The sequence below is a fragment of the Pristis pectinata genome, chromosome 25 (assembly GCF_009764475.1).
Source record: "Pristis pectinata isolate sPriPec2 chromosome 25, sPriPec2.1.pri, whole genome shotgun sequence".
NCBI classification, from domain to species: domain Eukaryota; kingdom Metazoa; phylum Chordata; class Chondrichthyes; order Rhinopristiformes; family Pristidae; genus Pristis; species Pristis pectinata.
In genome coordinates, this window is record NC_067429.1 from 12,086,077 (window position 1) to 12,109,062 (window position 22,986).

The 22,986-nt window shown below is 41.9% G+C and overlaps 1 protein-coding gene across 2 annotated transcripts in view; it reads right to left on the reverse strand.

Annotated features, from left to right (window-relative positions):
- plcl5 (phospholipase C like 5) overlaps window positions 1–12,119 on the reverse strand; it is a 184,407-nt gene extending 172,288 nt beyond the window's left edge. The window contains exon 1 of one of the 2 annotated variants that reach the window (XM_052038843.1): window positions 10,950–12,119. In XM_052038843.1, coding sequence (XP_051894803.1) covers window positions 10,950–11,156 — 207 coding nt within the window. In that variant the 5' untranslated portion in view covers window positions 11,157–12,119. Of the gene's footprint in view, window positions 1–8,614; window positions 9,100–10,949 lie in introns of those variants that run through there. The other variant, XM_052038844.1, reaches the window with a different exon arrangement.
- Between the last annotated feature and the right edge of the window lie 10,867 nt (window positions 12,120–22,986).

The window sequence follows — 22,986 nt, forward strand, 5'->3', positions numbered from 1 at the left end:
ATCTTCTCACGTCTATATAGCAATCTATAACAAAGAGTGCACAAGTGATCGGGGAGCTCATATCAGAGGGGCCTTTATAAAACATTTTTTTGCCCTATTTCCACTAAATTTCCTTCTTCCTTTGCTCATTCCCTGACATTACTGACTCCCTGATGCAATAGTTCCTTTATCAGTCTTTGTCAAGTCACCTGACTATCCAACCATGGTAGGTTCACTAATAATTAAGGGCATCACAGCAGAGTTCAATTTTGTCCTCACCAAATCTCCACACAAGGGCACTCCTTAATAGAAATTACCAGGGAGCAATCTGAAATAGGAATCCTGTTTGGCTTCTTCACTAAGACCTGAATAAACATTGGGTCAATAGCCTGAAAGATGCTGGATAGGTAAGTAGTCCATCCTTCCAGTTGACTGGTTAATCAGTAGCAGGTCCCTAGATGGAGTCGGACTTGTCTTGCTTGACAAGCAAATTACTCAGCCTGCAAGGAACATTGCTCAGCTCCCAGTCTTCCACAGTTTCAACTGGAGATACAAGTAATAACAAGGAGAGGTTGAGTGAATGGATAATGCAAGGTACAGTTTTAGTTTAGTTACTAGGGGAAAAATGCATTTTGCCCAAAATAACCATTTAAATTTCTCACTCCTGTTTACAACTACAACCCATTCCTCCCCACACAGCCTTGCCCCCTCTACCATTGCATTCTCCAACTCCCAAATCCTCTGTGGTATCTGCATTTCTCCAGTTCTGGCCTCTTGAGAGCCCTTGATTTTGATCACTCCTCCACGAGCCATCATGCCAAGACTATGATCTGTAGAATTCCCTTTCTTAACCTCCTTGCTTCTCTACCTCTTTTTTAAGACATTCCTTGTAAAAAAAAATTATCTCCTTGAGCAAGTTTTTGAATATCTGCCCTGATATCTTTTTTATGTGGCTGTGTCAAGTTTTGAGAATACTCCTGTGAACTGCATTGTGATGTTTAACTACTGTAAAGCTGCTTTTGTAAATACAAGTTTTTGTTGTTGCAATTTTTTAAGTTTAATTTTACTCCGTATCTCAAATTTTTGGGTAGTGACTTGTGAAATCTGTAAGGGCAAATTCACGTGACCTGAGTGGCTATAATGCAATGGTCACCTGTACATTTAAAATATCATGACTGCGTGCATTACCTGTCAACTTTCTCTGTTTGAAATTCCATTGCCCACATTAATAATGAAAATTGTAATTACAACCTTGCAAGTTCTGTCATTACTGAAGGCATTCCTGTACTCAGGTGCAGAGGGGAGAATGCACCTGTAGCATGACATACCTATGGGCAACCTCCATTACAAGTGGACACATGGGAATTTTTAATAGGAATATAAAAATTAGAACAAAATCTGTGACTTGAAAATATGTACCAAACTGCCTACCTTACCTTCGGAGATTATGTCCCACCCCCCAATCCAAAACTACACATAGTCCTGGCTTTGTGTATGACACTGAGTTGTCATTGGTTATTACATACATTCTTTGCCTTCAGGAGAATTGACAGGTGACAAAAGGGGTCCCTTTCTTCACAGATGAGGCTTGACGCTAATGGCATCTGAGGCACGTTCAATAAATTTACACTGCTTCTGAGGAACAGTGGTCACTCTCAGGAGCATGAGAAGTCAAACCCTGATGTGAGTATTGTCATTGTGCATCCACTGAGACATCATGTTACTTCTCCTTTACACTTGTGATCACTGTGCAGTAGAGTTGTATTCTAATATTGCTTCACATGGGGTAAGTACAAAAGCAAGCATTTGAGAGTGATTTCAAGGCACTAATCTTTCTCAAAAGCAAAGATTAACTTTCAGCCAAAGCCAATTGTCAACTGGATGCTCTGTGTATTTGAGGATTGCTGCCATTCTAATAAAGAAGATTTGTGACTGTGACTTTTTAAACACATAACCAAGGTTTTGCCACATTATAATATATCAAACATGTAACGTACTCAAACAGCATTGAAAATGCCATTATATGCTGCCATGAAGTAATCAAATGTTAAAATCCCTTTGTCCAATTCTTACAAATGTCACGACTGTCCATTCAGATTAGAAGTAGCTTCTGCCAGTTTAGTGTAAGCAAGCAGATTTCAAATGTCCCTGATGCATATATAACTTCCCTCAATAAATCTTTTGGCTTTTGTGGGCAATTTGTTCATAGATTAACTTTGTATTTTGCGTGTTGAATTGGTGTAATTTATCTGGTAGAAAACTAGCATTTTTAGTTCATTCAGAAAGAACATCAAGGAATGAACAAGAGAGCTCCAAAAGACAGCTTTGACAGTGTTTTATGAGAGATAAGCAACTGTGAAATGATATTCCACACACATTGTTCACCTTGTTCTTCAATATTATGGCAATAAGATTGTTTTATAAAAGTTTCCTGTACACACCACTAAGAAAGAATGTAAAATACAAGTTTTTTTTATTCATCCTTTTGCAATGTGGGCATGACTGGCAAAGCCAGTATACACTTACCACCCCTACAACTATCCTTGAGGAAGTGGTGGGGAGTCACCTTCCTGAACTGATGTGGTCCTTCTAGTGAAACTGCTCCTACAGAGCCATTGAGTAGGGAGTTCCAGTCTTTAAACCCATGGACGATGAAGGAACAGTGATATATTTCCAAGTCAAGGTGATGTGCAACTTGGTGAAGATCGTGCAAGTCTCTGTCATATTCTCAGAAGCAGCTCAAACTCAACAAACATGAAGAATATTAACAGTTGCTGTTAATAGGGTAAAAAGAAAATGCACTCCCAACCTTCACAGTGGACACTCTACTGGTCCCAGTTCGTCACAATAGGTTTCTCTTTGCAAAATGTGCTAAGGACAGTTTACTTTATTTCAATAGTTCTGAACACGGTAAGGTAAAGACAATGTTAATTTGGTCTCATCACACATCATTAATAGACACCAGCTACAGTTTGTTAATACAGATCCCACTAACATATAATTCTGTTAAATACAGCAGCCAGTAATCATTTTCCTTAGTGGTTTTACCCTTCACGGTATCAGTAGCAAATGCACTTCACTTATAAGACAATGCACTCCTCTGAATGTTACCCATCGTACCCGTGGAATCCAGAATGGTATGTGTATTGGCCAAAGGATGGCAAATAACAGCCACAATCATCAATGCAGCCTGTGTGATAAAAGGCAGTTATGCCCTGACAAAGCCCAATCTAGGGCAAGTGTACAAGTCACCAATGTTAGGTTCCTATGGAGGAAAATCAAGCACATGTTTTCATCAGACAGAATACAACAGTACTTAACCAGGCCACTAGAAGGATCACTGTGTGACATCAGAAAGCCTTGCCACTCACAGAGCTGAAAGAAGAAAGGTAGCAGAGGTGACAGTAATTGGACAGGGATCTAAAATTAGAAAGGCTTTACTGAAAAGCTTTCCATCCCCTCAGGGAACATGTACTGAACTTAAAGTGTTTGGTTCTGCATTCTTCAGGAAGTGCGTCAGTAACAAGTTGAGCCTTGTTCTCAAGAGTGTGCTACTGTCTTCATCTTCTGAGGATCAGGGACGACTTACTTTCACTTGAGTTCTGCGGCTGATGACCCACAGACTCCATAACAAGTGGGAAGTGGGTGCTTGACAAGGTAGGCAGCTGTGTAGTTTGGGAGGTGGTGCATTCCTTTCACCATTTAGGCTGGACTTCCTCTTGCTCCTGGCAAAGGTTCTCAGTACCATCCTGAATCCTCCTTCCCTACTTTGAAACGTCATGGGCAAGGGATTCCCAGAAATCAGTGAGGATGTTAGACTTTCTCAAGTTTGGGAAAATCCTTGAATTATATCCTCGCTGCTGTGATAGAGTTTGGAGTAGAGTACTTGTGTCAGGAGTCTGGTATTGGGCATGTGAAGTGCATGGCCTGCCCTTCAGAGCAAAGTGGAACTAAAGCCTCAATAATGCAGATGTTTATTCACTTATCCTGCCAAGACAACATTGGAGGTTTCTGTTCTGCTGTGGGTAGTCCAAGTCTCAGAAGAACTCAGGAGAATAAGGATCACTGCTCTCCAGGGCACCATGAGGATGGAACCATGTTTTAGGTTTTGACTTTTAAACACTATTTTCTTCAGATGCCCAAAATCTATGCTGGTGTATTGAAGGTGATGGTGAATTTTATCACTTATGTCTGCTCTTGTTGAGGTGGTTCCCGAGATGTGCACCTTTCCTAGAATCTCGTCAGGGACCTTTATCATCAGAGGATGATGTTGGCAGCAGGGATAGGTTGGTAAAGGATGTTCACTTTGCAGGTGGAAAACACATTCCCTTGTACGCTTCAGTGAAAAAATCACCAATGATTTGGAACTTGGTCTCTGAACGTGTACAGGAAAGTGACATCTTCGTTCTGTATCTTGGTGACTGAGGTTGGAATGACCTTGCTTCTGGAGTGCAGGGGATGTAGCTTGAACAGTTCCCATTTATCCTGTAGATTAGCTCCATTCCTGTGGGAAGCCTATAGGAAGCTGGTGTAGTGGTTAAGTTATTGGACGAGCACCCCAGGGACCCACACTGATGATCTGTAGATATGAATTCAAATACCACCATGGCAGCTGATGTATTTAAATTCAGTTAACTGAATGAATTCCAGAATTAAACAGCCACCAACAGCAACAGTGGCCAAAGATGCTATTGGATTATTGCAAAAACCTATTTGTTTCACTTAATGTCCTTTCAGGAGGGGAAATTTCATACCTTTACCTTATCTGCCCTTCGTGTTTACTCTTACTTGCAACGGTTGACTATTGGTTTGAGGGAAATTAGGGATAGACATAAATCATGCCTTTTCCAGTGCTCCTCATTTACTCTGAATGAATAAAACACTCATGTTATTCAAGCAAGAGCCAAGACAGATTTGACTGCAAGTTAAAACCTGACCCGTGCTCTAGGCTATTTTTTTTCTTTTCGTTGTGCCAGCTAAATCGGAGACAGCTTAAAAATAGGACTCAAGGCTGAATTGCAGATATGGCAAGAGGCAGTATTCTGTGGCAAATGAACTTAGGGCCCATTGGTGCAGCAGAAGATTCTATCAGAATATTTTTGTGTTTCTTAATCATCAAGCACTGGACTTTTTCACATGCACACCCTTCGGACTCTCACTGATTTACAACAATTTCAATTTTGTCTTTGTTAATAGAACAGAGACCAACAATGGCAGTCAAAATCCCACAATTGCATGATGGTGCTTAAAGCAACAGCTTCCCCCTCCCCTGTCTCCCAGTCCCACCCACAAGAGGAACATTGTGAAACTGCAACTTTGACAGCCTAACCCAAGAATTAAGCGGCTTTATCTAGAGAAGTGAAGGCTGAGGGATGGATTATAAAAGGGGCATGAAAGGGCAAGCAAGAAGATGCTGGTTCCTTTTCCAGATGGTGGATCATCACTGATAAAGACAATAGGGAATTCAGGTAAAACTTCTCTATCCAGAAATAATAGGGAAAAGGTGAAGCCTCCTCCCACAGACCATAGTTGGGTCAGAGGACATTAATACATTGAAGAGGAAGCTGGGTAAAAACATGAGGCAGGGAGGAAGAGAGGGATATGATGATGGGTTGAGATGGTGGCAGGAACCTCACACAGAAGGGGTCAAAGGAAGAGGGCGTCATTTCCTGAAGTTTGTGAGGGAGTCCAGACAATCTCTCACATAGAGTCACTGAGTCATACAGCACAGAAACAGGCCCTTCAGCCCAACTGGTCCATGCTGGCCAAGATCCCCATTTGCTAGTCCCATTTGCCTGCATTTGGCCCATATCCTTCTAAACCTTTCCTATCCATGTACCTATCCAAGTACCTTTTAAATATTGCTCTCTCGTACAGAGAAAGTGCAGGGAAAACCAATAGTTGTAATGAGCACCACTTCAGAGCAATACTGAGGAACTACTAATGGGATTAATCCCTCCTTGTCTGAGTCTCTGATCTCATTTGTGTTGCTGTAGGAAGATACAGAGCTAAGGCAGGGCAGGGAGAGATAAAACATCAAACGGAAGGTCTTTTTGCTTGCTTGCTGGCAGCCATCAGCACTAGGACTGGTCAAACACACTCTCTCAGCTGGTTTTTATGTGCGGTCCATAAGATAGAAATGTAACCATTAAATAACACCACAAAAGGTGGGCAATTGCCCAGCACTTTCTAGTCAGATGTTTGTGGTTTCAGAACACATTTTAAATCTTAAGTTCACAATCTATTCTGCACTCCGGTGCAGTACTGATGGAGGGTTTCTCTGTCTAAGATGCTGTCCTTCAGATGAATGTTAAATCTACCTGTTATCAGTTCAGATAGATTTACCAAAAAAATCCTTTCACACTACTTGCTTACAAGAGAGTTCTTCCCCACTCCTCAATAATATCCTTCCCTTAACCATTACCATCAAAAGCAGGTTAAATCCTCATTGCCTTCCAACAGCTGATGGGATCCCACTTTGACCTACACAGCTGTCAATACAAAAACAATCTTCCAAGAAATTTCCATTTCCTGAAGGACTAAAATAAGTTTCTTAGCAGGAGGATTATGTGTTCTTTATAAATACAAGCTCAGTCAAGAAATTCTCATTAAAAACAAATTGGGCTTAAGTATAACAGGGTAGGTTAAGCCCTTTAATAAACAATGGATTCAATCTGGGTTAGCAGTACAAGGGAAAGGGCACTTCTTCCAACAATGCCTGGTATTGAAGAAACACAGCCATTGTCTTCACTGTCATATATCTCCTATCATTGCCCAGCATGTGTGAAAAAGCTGCTACTGTGTTGCCCAAAGCACATGACTTGGAATTTGCAGATGTGTATGCCTGTTAGTGACTGACAAGGTACAAGTACGGACACATTGGACAGATAGGAATGGCATTGTATCAGTAAAGATATCCCTTTATCAATTAACACCGAACTCTCATCTCCTTGGGCTTCTCTTTCCATTTTTACAAAACCAAATATAGTAAATGCTCTTCTGAATTAATTCCTCTATGGGCTCACACCATATGGCAGCTGTTATGAAGTATGCCATCACTTTTATGGTCATAGAGTTATACTGCACGGAAACAGGGCCTTCAGCCCAACTTGTCCATGCCGACCAAGATGTCTATCTGAGCTAGACCCATTTGCCTGCGTTTGGCCCATATCTCTCTAGGCCTTTTGTATTCATGTACCTGTCCAAATGTCTTTCAAACATGGTAATTGCACCTGCCTCTGCAGCTTCCTCTGGCAGTTTTCTAACAGTGAGGTCTCAAAAAAGACTAACTGGAAATGCACAGCAAGCTGATCAGCTACAAATGGAAAAACACTGGTTAATGCTTCGGCTGGAACTCACCTTTGACAGATGTCCTCATTCAAAGTGTCAACCCAACATTCACCTTCAGGCACCGAGTGCCTCCAGCAATGTTGTTCAAGCAGGCTTACCACAAGAGATGTTAACTTTAGCTGTTTTTCCCTTTTTATTCTGTGCCCCAAAGAAGGATTCATACCTTAGCTGTGCTGAGTGAATATTCTTCCTTGATAAAGCATTTAAAATTTGAGGCAAAAAATATAAAGGAGATGTGAGGAAAAAACTTGTAAGAAGCTTTTAGAAAGTGGGAATGATTTGGAATTTGTTGCCTTGAATGAGGTGGAAACAGAATCAATCAGAGCTTCCAAAAGAGAATTGGATAGGCATTTGAGACAGAATAATTTGAGGGCTATGGAGAAAAATGTGCAGGAGAAGGGGACTGATGAGATTGCTCTTTTAGGAGCCAACACAGAGTGGACAGGCTGAATGGCCTCCTCCTATGCTCTAACAATTCCATGATTCTATGATTTCACCATGCATTCCTCAATTAAAATAAACACAAATGCTTATCGTGAACCTGCTCTGTATATCTTCATTAGATGTAACAAAAAACACTGCAGTTCAGAAATAAAGAGTGATAGTTGTAGAACAAAGACTGATAGTTGTAGAACATATAATATTGAGTCAAGTAGTTTCCTGCAAATTGTCTTCAATCACTTGCTGCAGTACGCTAAATGCACTATTTACTGGTTGAAGTGATTTGCACTGAACATCCCAATGACATAAAAAACAATGTATTGCTCTACAATAAAATTTTCACTGTCTTTTAAGGAAGCTGGAAGGTTTTTCGATAATAGCTGATACAGTTGTAGAGAATAAGAGCAAAATAGAAAAACTATGATTTTGTACTGTGCTTATGAAAAACTAATTTCCTTATGTCACTTCATGTGCATAAGTACTAACTATAAAATAAATCTGGCTTCTGATTTGGAAAATGCTTGGAGTTAGCAACATTTTAAACCCATCAACTGGCGTCTTCTTAACAGAACAGTGGAAACTCTATTGTGAGAATTCTGAGGCCATAACTTACATGCCAGCAAAGCACATTGATGACTGAATGTGATAGACAATATCCATACCGGAGTAGGTTACCCAGCTGATAATGATTTTCTTATTATTGTTCATTGTTTGGAACCTGAGCATCTCTGGCAAGTGCAACATTTATTGCCCTTCCCAAATGCCACTGAACGGAACAGCTTGCCAGCACTCCAGAGGACAAACAGAAGCCAATCACATATGCTGTGGGTCTGGATTCACTTACCAGTAGAGCTACCGCAACCCAGCTTCAACTCCAACATCTGATGTTGTTCGTGTGGACTTCTTCCTCTGACCGCTTGTGTTACCTCCAGGTGCTCTGGTTTCCTCCATATCCCAAAAAGACTTGCTTTTTGAAGGTTAGTTAACTGCTATAAATTGCCCCTATTGTGGAACTGAATAGTAGAATCTGGGAGCGTTGAAGGGAATGCGAGGAGAATAAAATGGGATTTGTGTAACTGGGTGCTAGATGGTCAACACAGAGTCGATGGGCCGAAGGGCCTGTTTCCATGTTGTCCAACTCTATGAGTTATAGACCAGAATGAGTAAGGATGGAAAATTTCCTCTCATGTACAACATCAGTAAACCAGTTGTTTTTTTCAGATCATCCTGTAGTTTCATTACTAAGACTAGCAGGCTTTTTTATATTCCAGATTATTAACTGAATTTAAATTCCACAATGGAATTTGAACTCTGAATCATCAATCTACTCTGCCACCACCATAACCACAATATACTGTAATGGCTTATACAAAATGGTTAAATTAAGATTAAGGTCTTATAGGAGCGATGTCTCTATCACTGGGTTAGAATGATAAGTCCTTTTTTTAATTCACTGAATGGAGTTGGACATTGCTCACGTGGTGTTGAGAAGGTAATGGCGAGATAACTTCTTGAACTGCTCCAGTCTATGCACTGAAAGGATGGATAAGCACAAAGTTTCAGTAGTTTGAGCCAATGATGATGAAGGAACAGTGATATATTTCCAAGTCAGTGTAAGACATGGAGAGCAGCTGGCAGAAGGTGACACTCTAATGCACCTGCTGCTTATCCTTCCAGGTGGCAGAGCTCACAGGTCTGGGAAGCACTTTTGAAGAATCCTTGGTGAATAACTACAGCGCATTGGTAGCGAGTACTCATGGTCACAGACCACCAGCGGTGGAAGGAGTGAATGCTTAGGGTGATGGACTGAGTACTAATTACTCATTACTGGACGGTGTCAATTCTTGCTGGAGCTTCTCTTATCCGGCTAAGTGTACAACATTCTCTCACTCTCCTGCCTTGTGCCTTATGGGTGAAGGAAATGGTTTGGGGTGTCAGAAGGTGAGCCAGTCACTGCAGGATGCCTCTAACCTGCTCCAGTACCCACTGTATGCTTTCATTTATGTGGTTGATCCAGTTAAGGTTCTGGTCAATGTTGACCACCTATACCACTCCAGTGCCAACCCTCCTGCGCCTCCCTCCCTCCCCCCGCCCCCCATCCAAGAACGTTGATAGTGCAGGAATCAGAATGGAATGCTGACGAATATTATGGACAGAGAGCAGTGCTCTGCCTTGTGAGAGATGATCTTTGAATGGCACTTGATTCACATGCAAGTTACTCGTTGCCTGTCGGCCCCCGCCCGACTGTGGCGGTGCAAGCACCAGCGGCTTCTTTGTCAGAGGAAATGTAAGTGAAACTGAAGAGTGTGCAGTTTGGCAGATCAAACGTTTGTTTTTGCACTGTGCCGTAACCTATACCTCCACACCACAGCAACGCAAACAAAGCGCTAGAAATCCTCTGAGGATATTTTTTTGTCTATTGGGCTTTGAAGGTCACGTGGACATACCTCTTCGTTTGAAATCCAAGTTTGATCAGTTCCCAGGCAGTATTGGAGAAAGGATTGTTATACTTTGTTGAAATATGCAGTAAGTGCATTTTATTCTCTCCGCCCCAGAACAAGAGCACTGGGAACGAGTTATTTTTTCAATAAAACCCCTGCGCCCCTATTTAATTGTGGGTCTCTATTTTTTATACCAGACGCGATTCAATTGGCACCAATTTCTGTTAACAGCATTTGTAATAAATATTACAGAGCTATGCCCGAAGATGAATAGGGTTTTATGACACAGGAAAGAAATAACTAATCTGGTAACGGAACAAACACCAGAAAAATAACGACACTCCCTGAGCTCCGCGCAAATGGCAACGATAAACAAACCTCCCCCTATTCCTCAATCACCCGGAGTAGTGTTCATTCTCTCCCCACTTCTCACTGACCACACGCTTACAAAGGCGGCAGTGGCTTTCGGGGGGCGGGGGGGTGCTCTCCCTTCTGCCCACCCAACAATCTCTGGACGTGGTAGAGATTTCTCTGTGTCTTGGGAAGAACGGAGCTGGTATTCAGACCTGACTGATGGTGTGTGGACAGTGTTAAACGTGTGACCAAACAATAATATCCTTACTGCAATAAATTACAATTGAGAAGTAAACTATTGTTAGAAATAGAATTATTTCCTTGCCTTTTATAAACAGACTGAATCAATGCAAATGGGTGATGGGGTGTCAGCGTGCTCTTTACCTTAATGATGCTGCTTCGTGGCGGTGTGCACGGTTTACTCGCGGTACTTTCGCTGCTAACAGACGGGTCGCCCGGATCCGGGCATTTCCCGTTCGAGACAGGTTGGGCTTCTGCTAAGAAGCCAGACGAGTCCGGGATGGGGTTGCTTGGAGCCTGGTGATCCGGCAGCCCCACTTCAGCACCGTCTCTCTGAACATCCGCCATCATCAGAGAAGCATCGTTGACACGGAGTCAGCGTGGCCACACGCTGCAGAGACCTGGGCGACCCTGTGCCCCTGAGCCCTGCACAACTGTGCTGAAACTAACTAGCGCTCCAGCGGCGTGCGGCCAGCCCAGCCGCTCTCATTTACTTCCTGTGAAATTAACGGATATAATCCGTCACATCAGCCCGGGTGTGTGTGACTTCCTCGTTTCCAACTCGTGCTGTGTTGCAAAGAACGCCTCTTTCCCAGATCTCCCCTCTGAATAAAATCATTGCATCTACTGGGGCTCTGCAAAACAGACGTGACAGCTGTGTGTGCATGAAGCACCCGCCACGTTCGTCTGTTGGAAGATAGCAAAGATACAAAACGTGCAAGTTCAGCGAGTCGCAAATTGACATTAAAATGAATGGAATGTATCCGCTCTTAGATACTCCAAGTGTCCCAAGGCATAATAATAATGTTCGCGCTGGATAGTTTAAAACTGTTTTCCTTGGTTTTAGTCCGACTTAGCAAATCATGTTAACGATTGAAAGAGAAAACTGTCAGGTGTTAGTGTAAGCATAACTCAGCCGGTGTCGTTTTGCAAGCTCTCGGAACATTATAGCAACATTTCCAATAAAATTCTGTGTGCGCAGATGGGATCACTCCTGCCCACGTTTAAGAGAAGCAGTGCAATGCCGGCAAACTGAGAGAAAAGAGTTTATCAACCATGAGCACTCTGTATCCATCGAGCTCCCTCTCCCCGCCGGCCTTACACGCAGTGTTGGTTCGCCGCCTTTAGTTCAGTCTGAAATCAGAAGGTAGCGGCCAATCGGATTATGCCCGATGTTTTAAAAATCATCTAATACCTAATGATAATTGTAACGAAAATGACTCCAACAAAGGTGGGTTGAATTTACCCCCCTCCAGATTTTGGAGATTTTCGACCGCCCATCTAGCACAGTCAAAGAACCAAATGCAAAAAAAAGTTCCCCGCCCCACGAAAATGAGTACGGTTCTATTCTGAAACGTTGACGGACTTGAATCTATTTACATTTCCCTCGTTGGGAACCACGTCCCTGTAGGGCGCCACATTAGGCGCTCCCCCGGGCTCTGCACAACGCGAGAGATTCAGATTTGCCAATGAAGAGTCGTCAGAGTGGGAAGATGTCACTTGGTGGTGACCACAGAGAGCACTTCTGAGGCGCGGTCCGCCGGTGCTGCCAGCAAGTTGACACTTACTGAGGAGACACCGACTCTGCAGTGCCGGGAACCGCCTGAACACGTCCATGACCGCGAATGTGGCTGCACAGACTCTGCCCGACCTGCTGAGTATTTCCAGTCAATCTCGCATTCTGAACTCGTCTCCTTCCCCCCCAACGTTACCTCTGCGGTCAACAATGGTGGAGAGGGAGATGAATGCCATCTTTTGCAAGCAGCTTCTTGGCTCCAAAACTAAACAAGCATGCTGGTGGAAATAAAATCTCTGTGCATCTTTTGTTAGATGATTTTAGCGGATAGAAGTTTATGAATAATACAAATTCCATATCTTCAAGGTACCCTTTTCCTAAGAGGCATTCCTTAGAACCCAACGCTTTGCCAGCGCTGCATTTTGTTTTTCACTGTTGCGATTGTCTGACAGAGTAAATGATGTTTCCATTCGCTGAAGGGTCCCAAGCCCAAGGGGCATAGTCACAGCAGTCTCGGACTGAGAAGGAATTTCTTAATGAAGAGGACTATGGGTCTGAAGTCCCCTGCCTCAGAGGGCTGTTTATACTCAAGAATGTGATTGGTAGCTTTTGGACAGTAAGTCAGAGTATAGAGGATTGGGGCAGGAAGGTGGAGTTAAGCAGAGAGTCAAAGGGCTGAAGAAGGTGGAAGCTGATAGGAGAGGACAGTGGACCATGGGATAAAGGGAAGGAGGTGGGGAGGGGAACTGGTGGGAGGAATGTGTGGGTGATGGGCAGGGGAGGGGAAAGAGATGGGGTGATGGGGCTGGTGGGATAAGGGGAAAAAGGGACAAAGGGGAGTGGTTCTTCTTCAGCCTTTTGTCACTTCCACCTATCACCTCCCAGCTTCTTACATCATTCCCACTCCCCCCTCCCTCACCCGCCTATCATCCCCACCCTTCACCTGGATCCACCTATCACCCACCAGCCCTTGCTCCATCCCTTCCCCCCCACCTTTTTATACTGGCGATCTCATCTCCCCTCTTCTTTTTCCCAACCTTGATGAAGGATCTTAACCTTCCATTTCCCTCCACAGATGCTGCCTGACCCGCCGAGTTCCTCCAGCTCCTTTGTGTGTTGCTCCAGATTTCCAGCATCTGCGGTCTCTCGTGTCTCCATTAAGCACGGGGTCGGTCCTGATCTTACTGAATGGCTGAGAAGGCAGAAGGATTTATAGTCCTACTCCTGTTTCTTACATCTTACCACCATAAAGAAGTCTGAAAAGGGGACTGCTGCCTGTCAATATCTCACAGTTGAAACAGATGCTAATTTGTAAATGTAAATCAAAATCCGCTAATACTGGAAATCTAAAATAAAAATAGAAAATGCTGGAAGCATTCAGACATGTCAGGGAGAATCTGTGGAAAGAGAAACAAAGTTAATGTTTCAGATCCAGAGACACAAGAAATTCTGCAGATGTTGGAATCTGGAGCAATACACAAAAAGTGCTGGAGGAACCCAGCAGGTCAGGCAGCATTCATGGCGGGAAATAAACAGTCGCCATTTCGGCCTGAGACCCTTCATCAGGACTGGAAAGGAACAGGGCAGAAGCCAGAATAAAAAGGGGTGGGGGGAGGTGCACATGCAGGCAAGGGATAGGTGAGATCAGGTGATAGGTGAGTCCAGGTGAGAGGGGGAAGGTAGGTGGGTGGGGGAGGGTGGGAAGATATAATAAGCTGAGAGGTGATACATCCCATTCCCATACCAACATGTCTATCCATGGCCTCTTCTACTGCCACGTTGAGGCCAGACGCAGGTTGGAGGAACAACACCTCATTTTCCACCTTGGTAGTCTCGAACCTGATGGCCTTAACATTGATTTCTCTAACTTCCGGTAAACCCCTCTCCTTTTTATTTTCCCCCACTCCTTTGTCTTCCCTTATTCCTGTGGCTCCCTTCCCCTGCCTTGATGATCTGCCATCTCCTCTCCTTCCCTCCCCATACTTTATTCCATGGTCCACTGCCCTTTCCTACTGGATTCCTTCTTATTCAGCCCTTGGCCTCTTCTACCTATCACCTCTCAGCCTATTACATCATCACCCCCCCTTCCCCACCCACCTACCTTCCCCCCCTCACCTGAACTCACCTATCCCCTGTCTGTATGTACTCCTCCCCCTCCCCCCACCTTCTTATTCGGGCTTCTGCCCTCTTCCCCTTTCCATGTCCTGATGAAGGGTCTCGGCCTGAAACGTCGACTGTTTATTTCCCTCTGTGGATGCTGCCTGACCTGCTGAGTTCCTCCAGGACTTTGTGTGTTGTTTCAGATCCAACTCCCTTTTGTCAGAACTGGGAAGAAGAGCAAAAACAAGTTAGTTTTAGAGAAGATAGTTGAGCAATGGGTAGAACAAAGAGAATATCTTTGATGTATGAGTCCAAATTGGGTCATTGGCTGCAGTGCTTCTTTGCCTGTGTAGTTTTGTTAATAGCAAAGGCTGTGGGACATCGCTGGCAGGCTAGACTATGCAAATAGAATAAGAAAACTGAGCCAAAATGACAACATGCATCATTTCACTCCAGAGAGGGTCATAGATTAATGAATAATCAGAAATGCATCATACAGTGCCACTAGGTGTGGTCCTATGAGGACTGATACTTCTAAATAAAATGTTTTCTCTGCTACAAACTATATCATGCATACAATAGCTTATGAGGTGTCTGACTGACATGGCACCTAAAGTAAGCAATGCATTCCCCAGTATCATTGAACAGTAACATTAAATCAAAGGTTCGATACAGCATTTTTACAACCAAATAACAACCTTGTATATTTACTTTGCATGATTGCAATCCAAACTTATCAAGATAAACATCAGTGAATGGTGTAGCTCTTCCAGCAGCACAATGAGAAAATGTGTCATGCAATATGGTAACAATTACATGGGCTAGAAAGGTCCAAGTTTTGTGCAGAACAATCTTATGTTAACTAGAGCACTACTTTGGCCTCAATCCCTTGAGCGAGAGGAAGACTTGAATTACCATGAAATTACCCTTACTTGAAAGTTCATTGTTGTTGATATCGGTTGGGACAGAATTGGGGCTCACATATGATGCCCTCTTCATGATGATGGCCGCGTGGACAAGATCCAGTGAGGCAACAGGCATTGATGGAAATATTCTCACTTTCAGGAAAGAAGTGGAGGAATTTGAAGAAGGGAACCCTATTAATCCATTACAAATGAAGTGTATTTTAATTCACACAGCAGTTACTAATGAGGCTTACATGAGTTTTCAAGATACTTCTTGGTTTATGACAACAAAATACAATTAAAACTGTATCTAACTGATAAGACAGTGTCTATTCACTATCATGGCTTTGATATATGTCCATTTTGTAGTTTGAGCTACATGAATAAAATCAGAAAACTATAGAAAATTTAGAATAGGCCATAAAACCCAGTGTCCATGCCAGTCAAAAAAAAGTTCTTCAACCTTATCCTACCTTCCAGCACTGGGTCTTTAGCTCTGCAGATCACAGCTCTTCAGGTACACATCCAAGTCCAATGTAAATGAGATGAGGATTTCTGACACCACTGCCGTTTCAGGCAGTGAGTCCTAGATCTCCACCTCCTCTGGATGAAAAAGGCTTTCCTCATCTTCCTTCTAACCTTAATATCAGTTGCTTCAAATCTATGACCCTTGGTTTTTGACATGTCAGCTAATGGAAATAGGTCTTTACTATTTACGCGATTTAGTCCCCTTGTAATTTTATCCACCACAATTAAATCTCCCCTTAGCCCCTCTGAACCAAAGAACACAACCCCAGCTGATTCAAACTTCCTCATTCCCGGTCCTGGAAACATTTTCATAAATCTCCTCTGCAGACTCTCCAGTGCAATCACATTTTCCTGTAGTGCTGTGACCACTAGAGTACACAGCATGCAAGCTGTGGCCTAACTAGTGTTGTCTATGGCACTAGGATAGCCTTACTCGTACATTCTCTGCCTCAGCTGATAAATGATAACATGCTCTATGCCTTTTTAACCACCTTATTGCTACTCTGTCCCTTTTCTCCCTACTTCTGATCCATCCAGTTCCTCCTACACCCACCCCAGCACCGACCCCCTACCGTCACCCCATTTCTTTCCCCATCTGCCCATCATCTCCTTCCACTGGGTTCCCTCCTCACTTCCCTTATTTGGTTCCATGCTTCACCTTCCTCTCCTGTCAGACTGCATCATCTGCAGCCGTTGCCTCCACCTTTCACCTCCCAGTCTCTGTCACCATTTCCACTCTTCCCCTCCTCCATCTGCCTATCGCCCCTCCTCACCCAGATCCACTTGTCACTTGCCAAATCTTGCTCCAACCCCTCCACTCACCCCTTCACACTGGTTACCTCCCCTCTATCTTTCAGTTCAGATGAAGGGTCTCGACCTGAAACGTCAACTGTCCACGTCCCTCTCCTGATGCTGCCTGACCCGCTGAGTTCCTCCGGCAGCTTGTTTTGTGCTTGGAACAACAAACCATACTGGGTTTGGTTTGCAAAGTGTCTCATCAGCACAGGACACCTAAAATAAGTGATGCATTCCCAAGTAATAATATTCCCTAACCTACACAGAAAAAAACTGTTTTCATAATTGTACCTGGCTTCTGAATTTCACATTCAGATTGACTTACTCTTCAAGAGGTGAAGAGCTTGAAAATCAAAATAATTCTAAATGATGGAAACCTAAATAAAAATTTTTTAAAATGCTGGGAATATTCAGCAGATCAGACAGCATCTGTGGTAGGAAAATACAGTTAATGTTTCAAGTCAGAAGGGTCTTTGACCAAAGATGTTAACTCTTTCTTCCCACTAGATGCAGCCTGACTGACCTACTGAGTATTTTCAGCATTTTCTGTTTTAGTATAGTAGGTTGATTCAGTCTGGATAACCATGGGAGAGAAATGTCAAATCATGCAGTGAATTTCCTTCTGTCTGCTTTTGACCATATGAATATTTACTCTTATTCACTGAAGTATTCCCCCAGAAGTGTTATTAAGCCATAATGTATGAATATCAGATCAGGTGCTTACTATCTCCCAATGGTATGCTAACTATTTTTATCCCCAGCTGAACCCTATCTTTGCATTAACATTACTTGACATCTTTAAACCTGTTCTAACCAAAATACATTTTCCACTGCATCTTTTTAAGATATTTCTGTATTATTTTTTAAAGAATAGTCTAAAAGTTTAAATACATGGGTAGAAACAAATGTCCTTTCCTATTATTGGAATAAGCAAAACAGTTATAAGCCAAGTATCCTTAGGAACCTGCTCCTGTCCTCAAAGGGCTCATAGTGCAATCAGTGGTTCATGAGTCACGAACATCTAGCTCTGAAACTACAGCAACCCTTAAATCAGCCCCTGGTGGGTAATTAAATCACATCAGTGACTCCTGAGATGTTTAATCTTTCTCAAATGTTAACTAAAAAGTAAATTACACAGCAACATAGACAATTCAATGAGTCTTATTCTAGAAACAAGCAGTCGTGAATCAAATTCCCTATTAAAAGAAAGTTGTATTGTCATATATCTGTCAGATACTATGTTTCCACTGAAATCATCTTAACAGAACATTAAACCTACATTTAATTCTTAGTGAAAAGGGTAAATGGGTTTCAATGAGGCACTCAGTGAAGTGTTTAACCCCTGTACTTTGGAAACTATATATTTGTCTGCTAGATGCTTCATTGCTTCTGTATCCTTTCATGTTGGTGAAATACATTAAGAATAAGTATTATGTTACAAATATATTATAGGTTAAGGCAGCTTGAAAAGCAATTTCAATGTGCAGCACCAACACATTGTGGAACAGAACAGCTGCAGGCATCTTTCTGCATGAGCTTAAAAGTGGGAGGGATGGGGAAGATGCTGTGCTGAGTCCAGAGAGGGGAAGGCAATCCGATGTCTGGCTTGAAGCATCACAAACCATCTTTTGAATATCTTATAAAACAATAAGAGAGAGGGAGAGAGAGAGAGACAAGGGGAGAGGTTGGGAATCTCCTTATCTTACTATCAGCATCAGTAATAAGGAATTCTCCCATTCAACTGTGTTTCTATGTTCATTTTCTTGATGAAGCGACTTTCACACAGCCTCTGCACCAACCAGGCTTTTCATGCTAGGGACAGTAAATTATATTTTTGCAACCAGATTTTAAATATTTATGGTCATGTGTATTTTATCTCAATTTTCTCCTTCATCATTTAATGGCAATTTACTTTATGAAGAAGGATGGGATATAACAACTGTTTGAAAGTCAATCGGCACCAGCAGGTTGATTGTACAATGAGCTCTCATTAATCCGGTATTTATGCATCCAGAATTCTCATGCAATGAATAAACATTTCTAAGAATATTAAGCGATTTCATAAAATGTTTTCAAAATGGTGAATTTGAATATGGCATACTAGTTTTCGATGTGATTAGCAGTCCAAGTGAAGGGGCTCGACCCAACACATTGACTGTCCATTTCCCTCCATAGATGGTGCCTGACCCATTGAGTTCCTCCAGCATCTGGTGTGTTGCTCCAGATTCCAGCATCTGCAGTCTCTTGTGTCTCCGATGTGATTTTGTTCATGCACTGTCTCCCATCACCCTACAGCACAGCAGCCCACCCTCAGTCCCTCATGTGTTTACAAGTGGCAGTTGGTTCCAACTGTGTTTCATAAACCATACTGCATTTCTCCCATCTATTCATTACGTCAAATAAGAATACTCCCGGCAAAGTATGAGGTGGAAATGTGTTACTCTAACATTGAAACAAAAAATGGAAATAAGTAATAGTGCGGGATGAGTGAAAATCGTAATACTCTTCTGAAATAATTCAGCTCAATGATTTATGACATTAAATCACAAAGTGCAAAACTTAGAGTTCTTTGCGAAGTCAGAGAGTGATGGAAGTGTTGAAAAGCACCATATAAAGCATACAGCAAAGCCTGATGATCCTGATCGTGCTTTCTACAACAGGTTTTCCTTAGAGATCAGTTTGAACGTATACCTCAGGACCACTGCTGGAAGGAAAGACAAAGGAATTGTATGAAAAAATTAAAATCACAGAGCCATGTGCCTTTTATCAAAGTTGGTTTATTTGCTTCAAGATTGAGTTTGGGATTCGAAGACCAGATGTTTTTATAGAACAGTGCAGCACAGAACAGAACAGAACAGGCCCTTCGGCCCACCATGTCTGTGGCGACCATTATGCCAATTTAAACTGCACATCTGTCTACACATGGTCAATTTCCCACCATTCCCTGCCCGTTCATGTATCTGCCTAAGTGCCTCTTGAGCATCGTTATCAGGGTGTATTTGGTGAACAGAAATCTGCCCTTACGAAAGCAATAGAGAAATTTTGCAAAACTTTTAAGAATTTATTGAACATGATCTGACTGCCAAGCAAATCTATAGTGCTGATGAAACAGGATTAATGTGACACTGGTGCAAGCAAAATAGTTGCTCATGAATTAAAACAAAACAAAGATCACTTAACTGTGCCTATGTGTGCAAATGCCACAGGAATCCATCGAGTGAAATTTCTTGATATTCAAAGCCTAGATGTTTTCACGGTGTCACCCCTTTGATCAAAAACTTCAGTGTAATGCCTGGATGGATGCAGAAATTTTTATAAGGTGGTTCAATTGTGTTTTTGTACTGAATGTAAAAGAACATTTACAAAATAAAGTACTTCCTGAAGATAGTACTGTTGTGTTTTTGTTAGATAACTGTCACACTCATCCTCCTGCAAAGGAACTTGTGAATGGAAATATTTTTGTTATTTTTCTCCCTGCCAATGTGACAAGTTTTAATTCAGCCCATGAATCAAGGAGTGGTACACTGGTGTGATTTTATGAGAAGGCTGATGAACTACAAAGGGAAAATTCAAGATTTTCATTCAAAATATTGCTTCAAAGACCAAATTTTGAGTGTGCCTTGTGCATGGGAAGAAGTGAAGGTGCTAGCAACAACTATGGCATGTCATGTTTGAAGAAGGGTCATCTCTTGAAGATGTGTTTGAAGAATTTTGTGCATGTAAAGGCAAGTGGACGGTGATTGTGTGTGACGAAATCATGGAATTAGTGGACTGTGCGAGTACTGAAAATCCAGTGGAAAAAGTTTCAATAGTTGAACCGGATGAGTGGTTGAAAATTGACAAGGATACTCGTGTTACTGTGGCATTAAGTACTGATGAAATCACAGAAAATGTTTTGAATGATAACAAGTCTGAAGTTCAAGCAGAAGGAAGTACTGATGAACGGTTGCCAGAGGAAAAAGTCACCAGGAAAACTGCTGCCAAAGGATTAAAAAATGTCTTGAAACTTGTTGAGCAGTAAAATTACTTTCCTGCTCAAACTCCAGTGCAGTTTCATCTTCTTCACTCACAGGTTTTGCATGAGAGGAGGAAAGCTTCCAAGCAAGCAGACATAAGGGATCTATTTAAGAAGGATGGTAAGCCTAAATCTCCTCATCCTTCAACTTTGATATACAAAAGTTCCATTGGACCTGATGAAATGCCATTGGAGTATCCAGAACACAGTGAATAAATTGTACCGCCCTTTTGACATTCAGTATTAAGTAACTTTAAGTGATAGTCTTGCCCAGGCTAGGCAATGCATAAAAGTCTGTGCAGAGCCTACTTCAGATTGTTTCATTTTTATGAAAATTGAGGTGAATTGTATTTCATGTGTTATGCAAGATAAGTGTGAAAAGCCATTGTTAGCTTATTCACATTTATACATAAGGGCAATGCAGTTGTAGGCTGATTAGCAGTAACATTCTCTTTGAAGATGTAATGCTTTATGTGATGGTGAATACAGTCATTCATTTGATTTATTCTTGCTGTATTTTATATTAATACTCTTCAGCCTTAAAATATATAACAGTGTAAAACAATGTTCTTCAGAAGGGTAAGAAGTTGACATTTAGTTCAGCTATTTATTTAAAGGGTAATGCATAGAATACTAGTATGTGATGTACAGTAATTTTTTTTTCTTTGAGCAATTCTCATGCAGCTAGCATCCTCCATTCCCCATTGATGCTGGATGGCTGAGAGGAAACTGTACCTCACTTCTACAGGAGAGTCTTTGCAAGAAAGCTTTGACGGTGAATGTTGAGGGACTATCTGTCACAGATGGTACTGGAAAAGCTAAAACCAATTCAGTTCAAACAGGCTCAAGAGCCAGAACCATGACCTATTTACTGTTCCCTCACCTGACGGACCAATTCTAATTCCCTTTTCACCTGCTACCTCAAATCAAAGACCAAAATTTTACTTTTCTTTAAAATTGTTGCTTTTTATTTAGATTTTCACCTCACTGGGCAGAGCAGATGAGACTTTAGGTTTAATATCACCTTGGAAAGACACTACTTATGACAGAGTAGCATTTCCTCAGTACTGTTCTGGATCATCAGCCCTGAATTTTGTGTTCAAATCTCTGGAATGTGATTTGAAGCACAATTTTGCTGACTCAGAAGTCAGAGTGCTATCTGCTGAGCCACAATAGACCCAGGTCAGATAGGTTCTTGCCCATTTATTGTGCGCAATATTTTACTCTACAAGCTCCTGAAACAACAAGATGAAAACAAAAGAACTTCCTCTGCAGAAAATTTGGGAGAGTGAACAGGGGAAGCAATGTGCATCTTGTGAACTGCTCCGAATGAAATTACCAGTGTATAGACTGATAACTATAAATTAGAAAGGTGAACTCAATGTCAAACCAGTTATGCAAGGAGAAATAAAGATGAAGAAAGTAAGAATGGAGTAAGGGAAAGAGATGAAAGGAGCAAGATGAAAGAAACAGAAAGAAAATGTAAATCAATTTTCATTTGAAATTAAATATATTCCAACAACTAATCCCTGAGGAAATAGTTCTCAGAGTCAGGGATATTATAGGCAGCAATTACCAGTTCATGTGTTAAAGGAATACTTAGACTTGAAATAACTTGACTTGTGTCCTTTTTAGTTCTTATTCACTGCTCAAGTGCGGCTCAATGTGTCTGAATGGGGAGACAAACAGGCAGCTTTGCAATGAGGCACTGATTACCGATCTGATTCACTGCTTTTGTTGTAAATCTCTAATTACCTTTCAAATGAGCATTGCGGCCATTCTCCTTAAATAATAGCAAGCTTTGCCATTGATAAGTCATCAGTTGTTGGGTGAACAGCTCCTTATATCCTTTTCCAGATGTTTTAAATTTATTTTTGCTGAAGCAGTGAAGGATCCTGAAATTAAAGTGTACGGACTGACAAATTTAAACTAGAGACACAAGATGCTGGAATGTGGAACAACAAACAATCTGTTGGAGGAACTCAGCAGGTAGTGCAACACCTTGGTGGGGGGTGGGGAAGAATTGTCGACATTTCGGGTCAAACCTTGCATCAGGATAAATTAGAAATGGATCAGTGGGACAATTCACCTTTTTACTGAGTCACTGAGACTACTCAGAAGTTTGAGAACAACTCACCAACCGGCAGTTAAGATGATTATCTGGCCATGTCAAATCGAGTTGTTCACATGAAAGATGCAGAATGGTTATCTTAAAAAGAAAGTCATATTTTTGGTAATTTCCAGGGCAGCAGTTTATAATTGATATCTGGACCTCACATATTCACTGCATTCTCAGGTTGTGACTGTTTGCTGTGTGTTTGA